Source organism: Dioscorea cayenensis, unplaced genomic scaffold, assembly GCF_009730915.1.
Source record: "Dioscorea cayenensis subsp. rotundata cultivar TDr96_F1 unplaced genomic scaffold, TDr96_F1_v2_PseudoChromosome.rev07_lg8_w22 25.fasta BLBR01001288.1, whole genome shotgun sequence".
Classification (NCBI taxonomy): Eukaryota; Viridiplantae; Streptophyta; class Magnoliopsida; order Dioscoreales; family Dioscoreaceae; genus Dioscorea; species Dioscorea cayenensis.
In genome coordinates this window covers 4,981-18,111 of record NW_024087679.1, presented here as the reverse complement: position 1 = coordinate 18,111, position 13,131 = coordinate 4,981, and the positions used below count along the sequence as shown (strand labels likewise).

The window sequence follows — 13,131 nt, the reverse complement described above, 5'->3', positions numbered from 1 at the left end:
ATGATGAGATAATCATGACCGTCCCATCACCACCTCGCAATCAAACTAGAGGCATCCACGCCGTCCACTGAGCCTCGAGCTATATTTCATCTCCAGAATACCACCACATCGACGTCAAATTAGAGTTAGTGTCCCATCCTCCGCGACGAAACCTGCATTAACCTTAACTCACTACGTGGCGGATATACAGATAATTATAAATTTCACACATTGCCAAGTTCAACTGCTCGTACGCCGCCACGTATTTCTTTCAGATTCGGTTACATTGGACTCTGGAGTACGTTACCAACCCTCGTTAAAACGCCCCCACCTCTCTTCGTTCCCTCTTCCCCCCAAGCTCTCACCCGCCCACAGATTCTCTCCGCCGCGATCCGATCACCGCCGCCGTGATGCTCTCCATGCTTGCCGATGGCGGCGGAGCCGAGCGGGAGGAACACCGGATCACGTACGATGAACCCTCACCGCCCCGTGAGTCCAAGTCTCGGCTTCATAACTTCTCTTTCCCAACGCTAAGCTGGGGTTCCACTCGCCTTCTCCGATGCTCCAAGCTCGCTGCTGGATCCGCACCCCTCGCTGGAGATCCTAAGACGCCCTCCTCCCCCAACGCCGCCGCCTCTCCCTCCGCCACTCCCGAGGAGGAGAACTCCATCCCAGCCCAGCCATGGAATCTCCGCACACGCCGTGCCGCCTGCAACGCTCCAATAGAGAAAGTTTTGCCTTCGTCGTCGAAGTCCCTGTCACCGGTGCCGGTGGAGAAGGCCGGGAACGGCGGGAGGTCCGTGCGGTTGAGATCGGATAGCTTGGAGAGGAAAAAGTTCTCGGTTCAGCTGACCAGAGAAGAAATCGAGGAGGATTTCTACTCCTTTAAGGGAACGAAGCCCTCTCGCCGGCCTAAGAAGAGACCGCGTGTTGTTCAGCGCCAACTCGATGTATGCCGTGATCTTTCCCTCTTTTGCCTTTGTTTTCTTTTGAATTTAAGGTTTATTTTAGTTTTCACTGTTGATTGTTGTGCAGGCGCTTTTCCCTGGGTTGTGGTTATCAGAGATATCTCTGGATACATACAAGATTAGTGATTAAGGTGATCGATCATCTCTTGGGTTCATGACCTTTTGAATTTTTGTACAGGATTTTGTTTTTGGATTAGGTAATTAGACTTTTTTAATGGTTGCGTGTTCCTTTGCAGAAGATGGTAGGGTGTGGAAATGAAAAGTTTGGTTCTTTCGATTGCTAATGGTAGCTGATGATGGATTGTTATGGCGTTGGTTAGTTCTGAGTTTTACCGCACCTTATTTATCTGTAAATTCAAAAATTTTGAACATAAGTGCTTAACAAAGTTTGCATCTTGATCTACCATGGTTGTTTATTTCAGATTTTTTTATTTTCCAGTTTCTGGTGTTCAGAGTTTTTGCTGGACATCCAAGTTTATTTCAGTAAATATCTCTCTTTTTTTTGTTGGAGTGATAGATCTCAATTAAAATTCCCTTTTTGAACTGTTAATTTGGATATAATAAATGTTCATAGTATGTGTGTGGGCTGCATTATTGATTCAGCCATTCAAATTTTATTTAATTCAAGTTTTTTGTTATTTGCTACATTGTGGTTATGGTTTGCATAATCAGTTGCCATGGGAGTGCAGTGCAATGATGTACATTTTGCTATATCTCCCTGAATTCTTGTTCAAATAATAGCAAAGCACCTTAATCATCTTAATGCTTTAATTACATAATGTATTGAGTACCATATGTGAAGTCAAATGAATCCATTACTGACAGATAGATGAAAGATCCTGCTTGTCAGTTTTCTGTCCTCTGATGAAAATATGAGCTGCTATCAATATTATTTTCATTACCATTTGTGGTCGCATTTATTGCTGGTAATCCCCTCTGTAAACATATGATTCTGATCTTTTAATGTATTTATTGCTGAAGAACACCTAAAATATATACTTTCCTTTTGAGCTATGGTAGTTCATATCTTAATCAAAGAATCAAATAGTGTGGTTTAGATTTCTAGAAATAATCGTCACTTGATGCCTTGTCATATGACTCCTATTTGCAAAAGCCATCCTCCTGGTTGCTACCTTCAGCAGCATTGGTTGTTTTGGGTTTCTACTTGTTTAAGGTTGAGTATGCCAATTCAATTTCATTGTTCTCAAATGCATTACAAATCTTATTCCTAAGCCATATATCTCTGTACTTCAGGATTGAGTTTGCTCATGTATAATCTCCTTTTTTTAGTATTCCAATAAGCAGATGTTCTCTTGTTCTCTTTTCCCTGTGAACACCATCATAAATCAATTTTTGAGCTGGAGATCTTAACCACGAGTAAGCCACCAAACTATGTAGATGGCCATCTGCTGCTAGCTTTGACTTTATGTCAACAGATATGGAATGTAAATCCATGTGAACCTGCATTCAATGATTTTGCCTCTTGAGGGTTTCTCATTGCATTTATTTCATCTTTTTGTAACTTGAAATTTTATGAGAAAGTATTCCTGAAATTGTTCTCACAATAAGATACTGAGAACCTGTAATGTTCATTTTATAAGAGAATCCACAATTAGAGTCTGTGGAATGCAGTAAAGAAGTAGCTGATCAACTGGTGATTTTTTGCCTAAATACATTTCCAGGAGACTTGGCTGATGATTTTTGCCTAAATACATTTCCAGGAGACTTGGCTGATGATGATGAGTAGGCATTCATATTTGGAGACTTCTTTTTCAACTAGAGTTTCTTGAATGATCTTCATATTGTGGCACAGTTGATTCCTTTGCCTTTATGTTGCAAGGTGTTGGGTCTTAAGATGAAAGTATTATTGTGTATACAATAACATTAGATTAGTATAGCACTCTGCTTGCTATGTGAATTTGCAGTCTTTTATCATTTGTTAGAAATTTTATTATTCTTGGATTTGATTATGGTATACAAGACTTTTTATATTTTTTTTAAGATGTACAGTGAGCAGGAGAAACCTTAAAATCTCAATGTTTGAACTCAAGTATTTTTCTTTTTTTTTATTATTATTATTTAAGTGTGAAAAGGTGGTGCTTATTTTTTTTAATTCTGAATTTCAGTGGTGTATCACTAAATGATGTGTAGTCAACTCAGTTTTGCACATAATGCATTCAGTTTTTCCCATTAGAATTTAATTACCATTTTATTGCTTTCTTGACTTTCCCTAATTGTTTGCTTGTTCCTCTTTGTTAACTAGCTAGTTTTCTATCAAATCCGGATCTTTAAGATCCTATATCTTTGAAACAACAATTAATGAATTGGTAGTCCTGGACGCCTTGAATTTATCAACATGAAGAATAGTTGGATGTAGATGAAGTTCAACGCTTTAACAGTTCAAACATTCTCATATGTTTTATTTGTCTACCGATAAATTGTTACTTCTAGAGATCATATTTGTATTGTGATTTTAAAAAAGAAAACACAGAAAAGAACGAGATCGAAGGCTTTATCCATACATTCTTATTCATTTGTGCATCTATAATATTTCCGCGTTGATGTATATGTATATATATCAACATATTTGTTCTATGGCTTGTGCATTCGATTGTTTTCATATTTGCAGCCAAACAAACAAATTTACGGCAGTATCCCCTGCTTTCAACAAGAACAGGTGACTGATCTCGTTTCCACTTGCTAGTTACTGCACTTGCAAATGAGATAACCAAATATGCTTGAATTACTGCTACTTCTGCAGCTAATATTGCCAGGACTGTTTGAAGCTCTTGACAGGTATGGCACATTGAGAACAGGGTCAATCCTGACTCCAGTGCCTTGAGACCTTGGTTTGATGCCTGAGTAGTAGTAGGTTCTCTTGGAGCTTGAATCAGTAGAACCTTTATGACGAAACGGACTTGTGTTGCCATTGCTGTTCTGGTTACCGCCACCGCTGCTGATGTTCATGTTCTTGTTATGCTTCGTGTTGACTCTGTCATGAGGGCCTGCTGATTTACTCCGACGAAAGGAATAGATGGAGCTCACCTTGGACTTGAAGCCATCGCTGCCACTCCTACCCAACAGCCAGAACGACCCCCGGCTGGTGCTTCTTCCTTCTTTAATTTGTATTGGCAAAATCATTAGTATTAATAATTCAGAAAAATCAAAGCATGTTTCTGTCTATTACCTGATAATTTAAGCTGTTGAGTTGAATTGAGCTCATGATTTGTGTCAGTGATACTTTCTCTAACACTATGTTGCTTCGTTTGATTGTGGTGATGGAGAGTTTTGGTTGGTGTTACAACAGGAGATTTGATTGGAAGGGGGAGGATCTTGCCTTCAGAGAAGAGCTCATCGGCAGATGAAGGCTCATGCGCAGGCAACTCAAACCTCGTGCTGAAGTCAAAGTCAAGAGTTTGAGTTGGAGATTGCACAGGGCTGATCTCATACCCCGGAACGTCGGGGTTGAAGGAGAGCTGTCCACTCTCCGGCTGCCGTGTCTTCTCGGAGCTCCGGTCCTTCTCCATTAAATATGTATGTTGCAACTTGCAAGTTTAAGCTTGTTCTTGTTATTGAGCATAACACAAGGATTATTAGTAGTGTAATAATGGGACATTTAGTATATGTAAGTTGATGTTAGAAGTGGCAGTTTGTAGGTTGTTGGTGAGACGTTGATGACCTTTGAAATATTCCAAGTTTGTGCAGGTTGATAAAGTCACAAAACAAATTTTTAATTCCAAGATGAAGTGTCGTAGAAGTAAAAAGATGGTGAGTTACTATATCTGGAACATTTTGATCTGAAATTCAAAATATTTTGTTTTTTTTAATCTATCTCAATTTGTTTTTAAATATTTTTGAATTAAATTTTCATTAATTGATGGGGTCAATGATTTAATGAATTTTTTTCATGTTTAAAATTTTAAAAATCTGGATTCTTGATGTGGTTTATCCACCCTTCTTCAAAAATAAAATAAAATATAATATCTGTTCTAAATGTTTTAGATAAATTGCCGGTATTGTCTATTGTGAATGTATACGTATCTATTGCTAACCGTCATATTACACTTTTTTTTTTTAAAGTAAAATGAATATTTTATTGTAAATGTCCCGGAAAATTGTAGGTTCTTAGACATACCCCCTTTTTATATGTAATTATGGGATATTTGACTAAATCATTAGATCGGTTTATAAATATGGTATTATGAAATTTCTATCCTCTAGATCAGTTAAAAACATGATTTATATAGAAAAGTATGAATTATTTTATAAATGATTATAACTTAAAATATAAATGGAAACTCGTAAAAGAAACTAGATATATATTTTATAGAATATATATTAATGTTAAATGTACAATATAAATAGTTTAAAGGATATTTATTAATTTATTTTCATTTACTTAAGATGTATGTATGTATGTATATATGCGGTAAAAGAATTAAGTAACCAGAAAAGCGTCGCCATCTGCACCCACCGGCATCCATTTGCAGGTTTGCCTTTCTTATATTATTATGGCTGCTGCTTGTACTCCGTGATTAATTAATAATTACGAGATGATTTAGGGATCCCTTCCTTACTTATTCTTAATTAAGCGACAACTAAACCTTTCCGTGCTCATCAATTAACTATAGTTGGTAAACGTTTAGACCAGGCTAAGGATTTTTTATAAATGGAATTATTTTAATTACGGGTGCAAAGAAGCAGTTACATGATCAACCATTCTATAAGATAAACCTTGTGATTGGGTCAAAATTTTATTTTTAATGCTATTTGATTAGCTAATTTAATTAAAATAACAACTTATAAGTTCATTCAACTTAATATTAAACTAATTACTTTACATCCCTGTGCATATTACAAGCCTTGGAATATTTATAATGAAACCAATAATTGTTTATTCAACATGGTTTGTGGCGCTTTCAGTGAAGAGCAGTCATTGCATTGTAAGATTACAGGTGGAGCAAAAAAAAATAAATGGTCACTGGGACCTTTTGAAACTTTACACTTAAACAGCAATTCAGATGTTATGTACAACAAAAAACTGAGAATTACTGCTGAATAGCTACTGTGAAAGGTGGTAAATTCACAAGAATGAGGCAACGTTGATCACCGGAAATCGACCACGTCAAACCTGAGGTTTGGGTTCATATAAACATCGGAGCACTGGTCGTAGATACGGCCGCCGTCCGGAGGATTCTCATGAGGATGGAAGCCACGGTGTGGGCATTTCCGGATGACTGACATGCCCCCTGGAGTTGTCAATCTAAATATTCCATGAGTCCTGCACAGATTAGGAACAGTGAAGATCGGTGTGCAATTCGGTGTGCAATTCAGTTCGAAGTTATCAGATATTACTGAGTTCATAAGATGAAAAGAAATATCTCGACTTTATATATATGGAAAACTAGTAGTGCGTTGACTAATATTTTTGCAAATGAAAGCTACATTTGAAATTGCACTTCCCTGTGATGTCTTCCCAATCCACTGAGACTTCATAAGATGAAAAGAAATATATTGACTTTATTTAAATGGAAAACTAATTGTGTGTTAACTAATATTTTTGCAAGGGAAAGCTACATTTGAAATTGCACATCCCTGTGATGTCTTCCCAATCCACAGTCAAACATTTGAGAAAGTCTTGATTATATCAATTATCAAATAGCAAGAAAAGAAAAGCATACCTTGAACCATCTCTTGGAGCCATAACTATTGCGATGGCTTCAGGCAACATGATCTAAGCCAAATCAAGAAGAAGCTTAGGTTAGATGAAAATAAACAAGAGACGAGATGATTAATTAGAAAAGATGATTTTGTATAACACTGTCCAGGTACATATATTGTTGTCTGCAAACCTGGTAAGAGTAGTGTGTATGGACATCAATTGAGGACATGAAGCATGATTGAGTAGGATGAGTCTGCATGTTAAGTTTGAGTTTTGGTCAGGAATCATATTACTTCAAAATGACAGTGTTGTTTGGAAAACACAATATTTATACTCTGAATCATATGCACAAGCAAGGGGAAAAAATCAACTAATACAAATATCATGATATAGATTCTACATGTGAAAATTAGACCAATATAACCACTACCATTAACCTGACAAAAGGCTTAACAAAAGAACTTTGAAGCAAGCAATTTCTTTTAACAAGAGCATTGAACTCAAATGATAAATATACTGGTGCTTAACATGTTTGTCTGCTTACAAAGCGCATTGACTTGTTGATAATGTGAGAACCGCAAGTTATTAAAAATAAAACCTTTCCTAGGCTATATATACTCACATGAATCCAACCAAGCGGAAAAAGTGATTGCTTATCTTGGTAGTCAAATATTTCCTCTTCATTTGTTGTCTGGCACTGAGATCAAAAATGGTTTGTAAGCAATAGCTATGAAAGCATGTGGATAAGCATAACAAGTGTAAACAGTGCTCTATATCTTACTGAATCAGAAGTAGATTCCTGCTTAGGGATGATGAGAGCCGTCACAAAGAATTTCCTATTTTTCTGTAAAGCAACAAATTGACGATCAGTGCCCAACTATATAATTATATATATATACCTATATCTTATATTGAGAATTGAAGCCATTGCTCTTACAAGTGAACCCGCAAGAACACCACAAGTTTCCAAATTTCTGTCAGTGTTTGACTTGGCTAGTCTCATAAAGCTATCCATCATTGTTGTTGACTACAACCAAAAAAAAAAGGAATCAAATGTTATCTAACAAATTAGACAAAGACACACAAAACAACTCTTTAATGGACTCAGATAATTCTATCAAAACAGCGCCCTTGAAACTAAGATCAACATATGTAATTTTAAGAGTGACTTCTTAGTGCTCACTATGTGAACTTCCAAAGGAGTTTCTGAGCGGGCAAGTTCATCCTGCAATGATATTGAATCTCCAAGACTTGGATTAGAAGCTCTTAAAGCAGTACTCAAATCTTCTACATGCACATGAACAGGTGGAACAGAAGGTTCTTTGATGATATCTAAAGTACTAAGGGCTTCTGCAATGTCTGGGGCAATTGTTGAAGATGGTTCCTCAGCTCTAACCAATGATCCATCATCATGCAAAGAAAGAACTTCCTCAAGCACAGATCTTTCCTTTTCTGAAGCAACATTGCTTTTTACATCAACAGGTTCTTCTTGTGTTGGTGGATTCAAGCTGATTATGAATGGAAAAAATATTATGATAGAAAGAACATCACATAATATGCTTAAGACATTAAATAGAAGAAATCCATATTCCATCTTATAGTTCATCAGATTGAAATGTTTGAACATGGAGAGGAATGACCATACTAAACCTTGGAACCTCGATTGGAGTCAAATCAAGATTGCTGGGATATTTTATCTGCATAAACAATGAAACAATAAAATTGAGATCAAGTTTTAAGATAAACCTTCAGGAACAATAAAAGATAAATATCCAAAACATACCTCTCTATTTACAATGGTTGGCCGCCATTCACCATGAAGCCCATTGGGGCCCAAGATGGAATGCCTTGATAGCGTCTCCTCCGTGGCACGTGGTATACTCAGAGAACTACATGCGAATAATAACTTATCACAACTAAATCAAAAGAACATAGCCTTTCTGTGAGACTAGAAAAGAAAAACCATAGACGTATGATTTGATCTGAGAAACAAATTTTATGTCCTCCAGTCATACAATATAATAACTAATACATGTATACAAATATCAAATTGATTCATTTCATTGTTATAAATCAAGCAATTTATTTAACATGTGAATTGTTGAGCAGATACGAAAAACATGTTAATCTCTAAAAGGTCAGCTGTATCTCAATTTCTAGTTCTCTAGAGTTTAAACAATTTATTTAACACGCTATAAATCAAGCAATTCATTTAACATGTAAATGAGTTTAACATTGTTCATCATAACTCATGCTAATTGTCATGCAGATATAGAACATGTTAATTTCTAAAAGGGCAGGATGCATCCCAATTCCTAAGTCCCTAGAGTTCAAAAAATTGCTCTTCAGATTATATGTAGATTTACCAATCTTACCAAATTGTAAGCAATAAAGATACAAGATTTAAGTTCATGCTGTAAAACGGGATCTCCAATAAGATAAAGGAAGAGATGCACTCCTCCAGTGAAAATAAGGAAAGATGGCTGAGCACTGGACCTCTAGAGAGCTCATTCAAGCTTAACTGTAAAACTTATGATAACACTTACAATTTTCGGTCATCAAATTTTGATTGAGATAACTTCTCATGCTGAGCAACAGGACCTCTTGAGAAGCCATTCAGGCCACCTCTAGAGAAGCCATTGTAGCCACCAACTCCACGAACCTGTGAGAGGGTAATTGTATCACAATGGCATCACCAATCAATGGCAATTTGTTGAAAGAATATATAACAGCTTGTTGTCATGACACAGTACAAATAAATGTACCTGACTGAAATCGTTGATTTTTGATGTCTGCTTCTTGGCAGGAGGCCACACAAAGGAATTATCAAAAGAAATATTTTGTATGGGCTGAACCCACATAGTTGCCTGATTTCTGGATTTACTGCTCAAATCTTCAAGTTTGCGTCGTACATCAGGCTTTAGTGCCTCCAACTCATCAAGGACATCCAACAATTTCTATAAAGGAAATATGTAAAGTCAAGTGGGAGCCAAAAAAAAAAATCATTTTGTGATCAGAAAGATAGAAATAATCATTAACACATTTGAAAATGAGTGTGTACAAAATAAGAAAAAATAAATAAATAATCAATAATGGATGAATAAGACCAAGCAAAATTGTCAGCATTATGTGACAAATGACCATGTAGCACATGTACCTTTCTATACAATAGCTTCTCCCTTTGGAGAGACACTTGGTAATCTCGGTGATTAGGTATGGTTTCAGTGATCAAACTGCATCAAAATTGAATCCACTTATCTTATGGTAATTGTATTTAAATTAATAAAAGAATGCAGCATAAAGGACTAATGAAGAATAACAGAAAAATCACACTTTATACAGTATCTTAATAAGCATCACAATTTTCAATAACAATACCCTGATAATAACTCAATGTAATATATATCTATATAGACTACTATCTGACCTTGAAAACCGCAGAAGCATAATATACAGATCAATGATATTATTCTCATCTCGATAGATGTTAGCCTGCACAATTACAACAATGTCAGAGACCATTGTTAAAAACTCATGAAGTAATAACGTAGACGGTTCAGTTTTGCAGAATGTAAAGGATGTATGTTAATTACACATTTCAACAACATATTATGCTTAATTCACAAATAAAAAATGTAGCCCGTGATAACCTTAAAAAGTGCAAAAAATCAATTGAGTAGCAATCAAGACAAAATGCAAAAACTACTTACTAATATACAAGCTAGAGTTCATTGATAATGCATTTATCCAAATTAATACAGCATGGACTTGCTAACATCCATCAATAACATAGAATTGAAACTCTGGAAATCATAACAGAAAGACAAAAAGAATAAATACTGAAAATCCAAAGAAGAAATCAACACAAGATCCGAAATTTATAGGTACAATTTCTTAATTTTTCCTATTAATTTTTCTCTCCTCGATTTATTCTCAATCTAAACCCAACCCAAAACATCAAAATCAAACAATGAAAAGCTTAAAAAATTAAAATAAAATAAATTCCGAGATTGAAATACCTGCTTGATGAGATTATCAGCAATCCTGTAATACAACCGAAGGGAGAACCGATTGTCCACATCGATCCTCCGCGCGCTGGCCGCGATGCTGATCGCCCCCGAATAAGGCTTCAATCTGAGGTTATCGCCAACCATCTCTCGATCTCTCTCTCGCCCCCAAATCGATCAATCCTATGTCAGAAAAAAAACATTCGGATTGATGCTTAGAATTCTCGGGAGATCTTCGAACCGAAGAACCAAACCCTAACCCTAATTCAAGAGAGCTAGGGCGTTTCTCCGAAGATGTCTTCACTGGGGCAGGGGCATGTCCTGAAGAAAGAAAAAAAAATTAAAAAGAGAAACGCTTCAAATACTAGTAGAACTCTAAAGAAGGAAGTATTTTGAATTATTATTGGTATTTTTCAACTGTAAAGAAAATAAGATTATTACTAAAATTCTATTATGAGAAGGATTGTGATGACAATTAGTAATTTTTTTAAACTCTTTTAGGAAAAAGTAATTTTTTTAAACTTAGGAAAAACATTTTTATATTTTTTTTACATTCAACCTTATGCCATGTGAAAATATGGATTGGTCGCCACTTTCAATTCACTTTTACTGATAGGAGACAATATGACTAATGATAACAACTAGGTAATAAGTGAAAATAGAGATGAGCAACAAACTAGCTCTCATAATTGAGACGAAGTAATGACTGAAATTAATAATAAATGGTATAAAAATTTTATATTGAGTGAGGATATAAGTGTTATAGAACTTGATCTCACATTTCTGGAATGTACTCTTTTCTGATATGTAGCTTGCTCATTTTTATTAAAAAAATATATAATTTATAATTAAATTTTTTATTTTTATTTTTATTTGTATGTAATAATAGAATGACAACTTATTTTTCTCCCAAATGATTAGGTTTGTTTATATTTATAAGAAAATAGATTTCTTAAATTTTCTCTAAAATTAATTTTTAAAAACTATTTTAGAGACAAGCCACATTTAATTTTTAATTCAGATAAAAAATTATAAAATTTTTACTACCTTCAATAATAACTCAAATTAACTTTCTTTAATAATGATTGAGGCAGGTGACTTACAGCTTAGTAGACCTGTATTCCCAGACGGCAAATTTCGTTTACTTAGCTGTTCTATTTTATTTGTGTCTATTCTCTCGCTTTCCTAGTTGTATTCGCCTCATTCCTAGTGAGAGTTTCTGTACTTTGTTCTTCTGGTGTGTTTGTTTTATGTCTGTTTGAGTTAATTTTTTTTAATAAAGTAGTGATTTATCAACTTTTTATAGAAAAAAAAAGTGACTTACTGCTTTATAAAACCATATCTCCGTATATATGTGTGTGATGTTTTAACTCTAATAATCTAAAAACACAATCTTATAACAGCTAAAAAGTAAATTACTTAATAAACCCTAATGACTCCCTTTTAAATTTATATTTTATGACATAAACCATATTGTATATTTCTTTTTTTTATGTATAAGACTAACTTGCATGATTGAACTAATCAAAGTGATTTACATATCACCAAACTCAACTAGATTGATTAATGGTAAGAGAGGACATGAAAATTTCGAGGTTATATCAAATTTGGATGGGATCTAGGACTGAACCTTGATTTTTGGGTTGATAATAATTAATAGGTGTGGCATGCCTTAACGGTAGGTGTAATGGTCAATCAGGCAAATCCAATCTAGTTATGAAAAGCAAATATGCAACCGTTTTTTAAGTATTGAAATAGTGCTTTTAAAATACTAATCTATTCTGTTTTTTTTTTTAAATGATCAAGAAATGCATCCAATGGGACATCTATGCAAAATAATTGTAATGCATTTGCTTATCTTTATGGAAATTCATGGGACGTTTAATGTAAAAAAACAAATTCTTTGATCCGGAATACAGGATACATATAATTTAGATCACGTCCTCTACATAAGATGTTTGTCTCTTTATTATGAAAGCAGATTTGAAGCTCAACTCACACAAGATAAAAATTCAGATATGTTGAAATAGTAATGTCATGTTTGTATTGTCCTTTAACATGTGGTTTATCACATTCCCGTAAAAAAAATATATAGTTTTCATCATCTATTAAACCAAAAAGGCAACCAAAAGAAGAATTATAATGTGGGTTAACTTTTATATTCATGCACTAAATTTTAAATAAAGTAGTGTTTTGATGGCAGAATGAGGAATGAAAATTTTAAAGAGAGGGATGAGAATGAAAACTTTGGGGAGGGGATGAGAATGACGTTTGGTTGAGAGAGTAATTCATTGGAAATAGGGGTGGACATGGGCCGGGCGACCCATGGGCTGGTCCGAACCCAGCCCAAAAAATACAGGGCCTGGGTTTAGAAAGTTAGCCCAAAAAACTGGGTTGGGCTCAAATGTTTTGGCCTGATTGAATTTCGGGCTGGGTTTGAGTTAGATGAATTTTGACCCGACCCGACCCGGCCCGACCCGAATAAATAAATAATATATATATATCATATATTATT

General features: G+C 35.0%; 3 protein-coding genes across 4 annotated transcripts; 1 reads left to right on the top strand and 2 right to left on the bottom strand.

The window, feature by feature from the left end:
- Positions 1–331: 331 nt before the first annotated feature.
- On the top strand, positions 332–2,623 carry LOC120256113. Its single transcript, XM_039263887.1, has 3 exons — positions 332–929; positions 1,015–1,078; positions 1,184–2,623. The coding sequence occupies exons 1-2, from the start codon at positions 390–392 to the stop codon at positions 1,075–1,077; spliced, it is 603 nt and encodes a 200-aa protein (XP_039119821.1). The 5' UTR covers positions 332–389; the 3' UTR covers position 1,078; positions 1,184–2,623.
- Positions 2,624–3,627: 1,004 nt separating this feature from the next.
- LOC120256121 lies at positions 3,628–4,491 on the bottom strand. 2 transcript variants are annotated; one of them, XM_039263895.1, is made up of 2 exons: positions 4,135–4,491; positions 3,628–4,063 (listed from the first exon to the last, which is right to left on the bottom strand). In XM_039263895.1, exons 1-2 carry the CDS (start codon positions 4,472–4,474, stop codon positions 3,648–3,650), a joined length of 756 nt encoding a protein of 251 aa, XP_039119829.1. In that variant the 5' UTR covers positions 4,475–4,491; the 3' UTR covers positions 3,628–3,647. The 2 variants fall into 2 exon arrangements, with proteins under 2 accessions (XP_039119829.1, XP_039119830.1); XM_039263896.1 differs by having other exon boundaries at positions 3,628–4,060.
- A 1,308-nt stretch (positions 4,492–5,799) lies between these two features.
- LOC120256122 (AMSH-like ubiquitin thioesterase 1) lies at positions 5,800–10,963 on the bottom strand. The gene is made up of 14 exons (XM_039263898.1): positions 10,629–10,963; positions 10,037–10,101; positions 9,767–9,842; positions 9,375–9,566; positions 9,156–9,271; positions 8,393–8,498; positions 8,260–8,306; positions 7,793–8,117; positions 7,547–7,636; positions 7,391–7,453; positions 7,232–7,306; positions 6,800–6,862; positions 6,629–6,681; positions 5,800–6,228 (listed from the first exon to the last, which is right to left on the bottom strand). The coding sequence occupies exons 1-14, from the start codon at positions 10,761–10,763 to the stop codon at positions 6,054–6,056; spliced, it is 1,581 nt and encodes a 526-aa protein (XP_039119832.1). The 5' UTR covers positions 10,764–10,963; the 3' UTR covers positions 5,800–6,053.
- Positions 10,964–13,131: the final 2,168 nt, after the last annotated feature.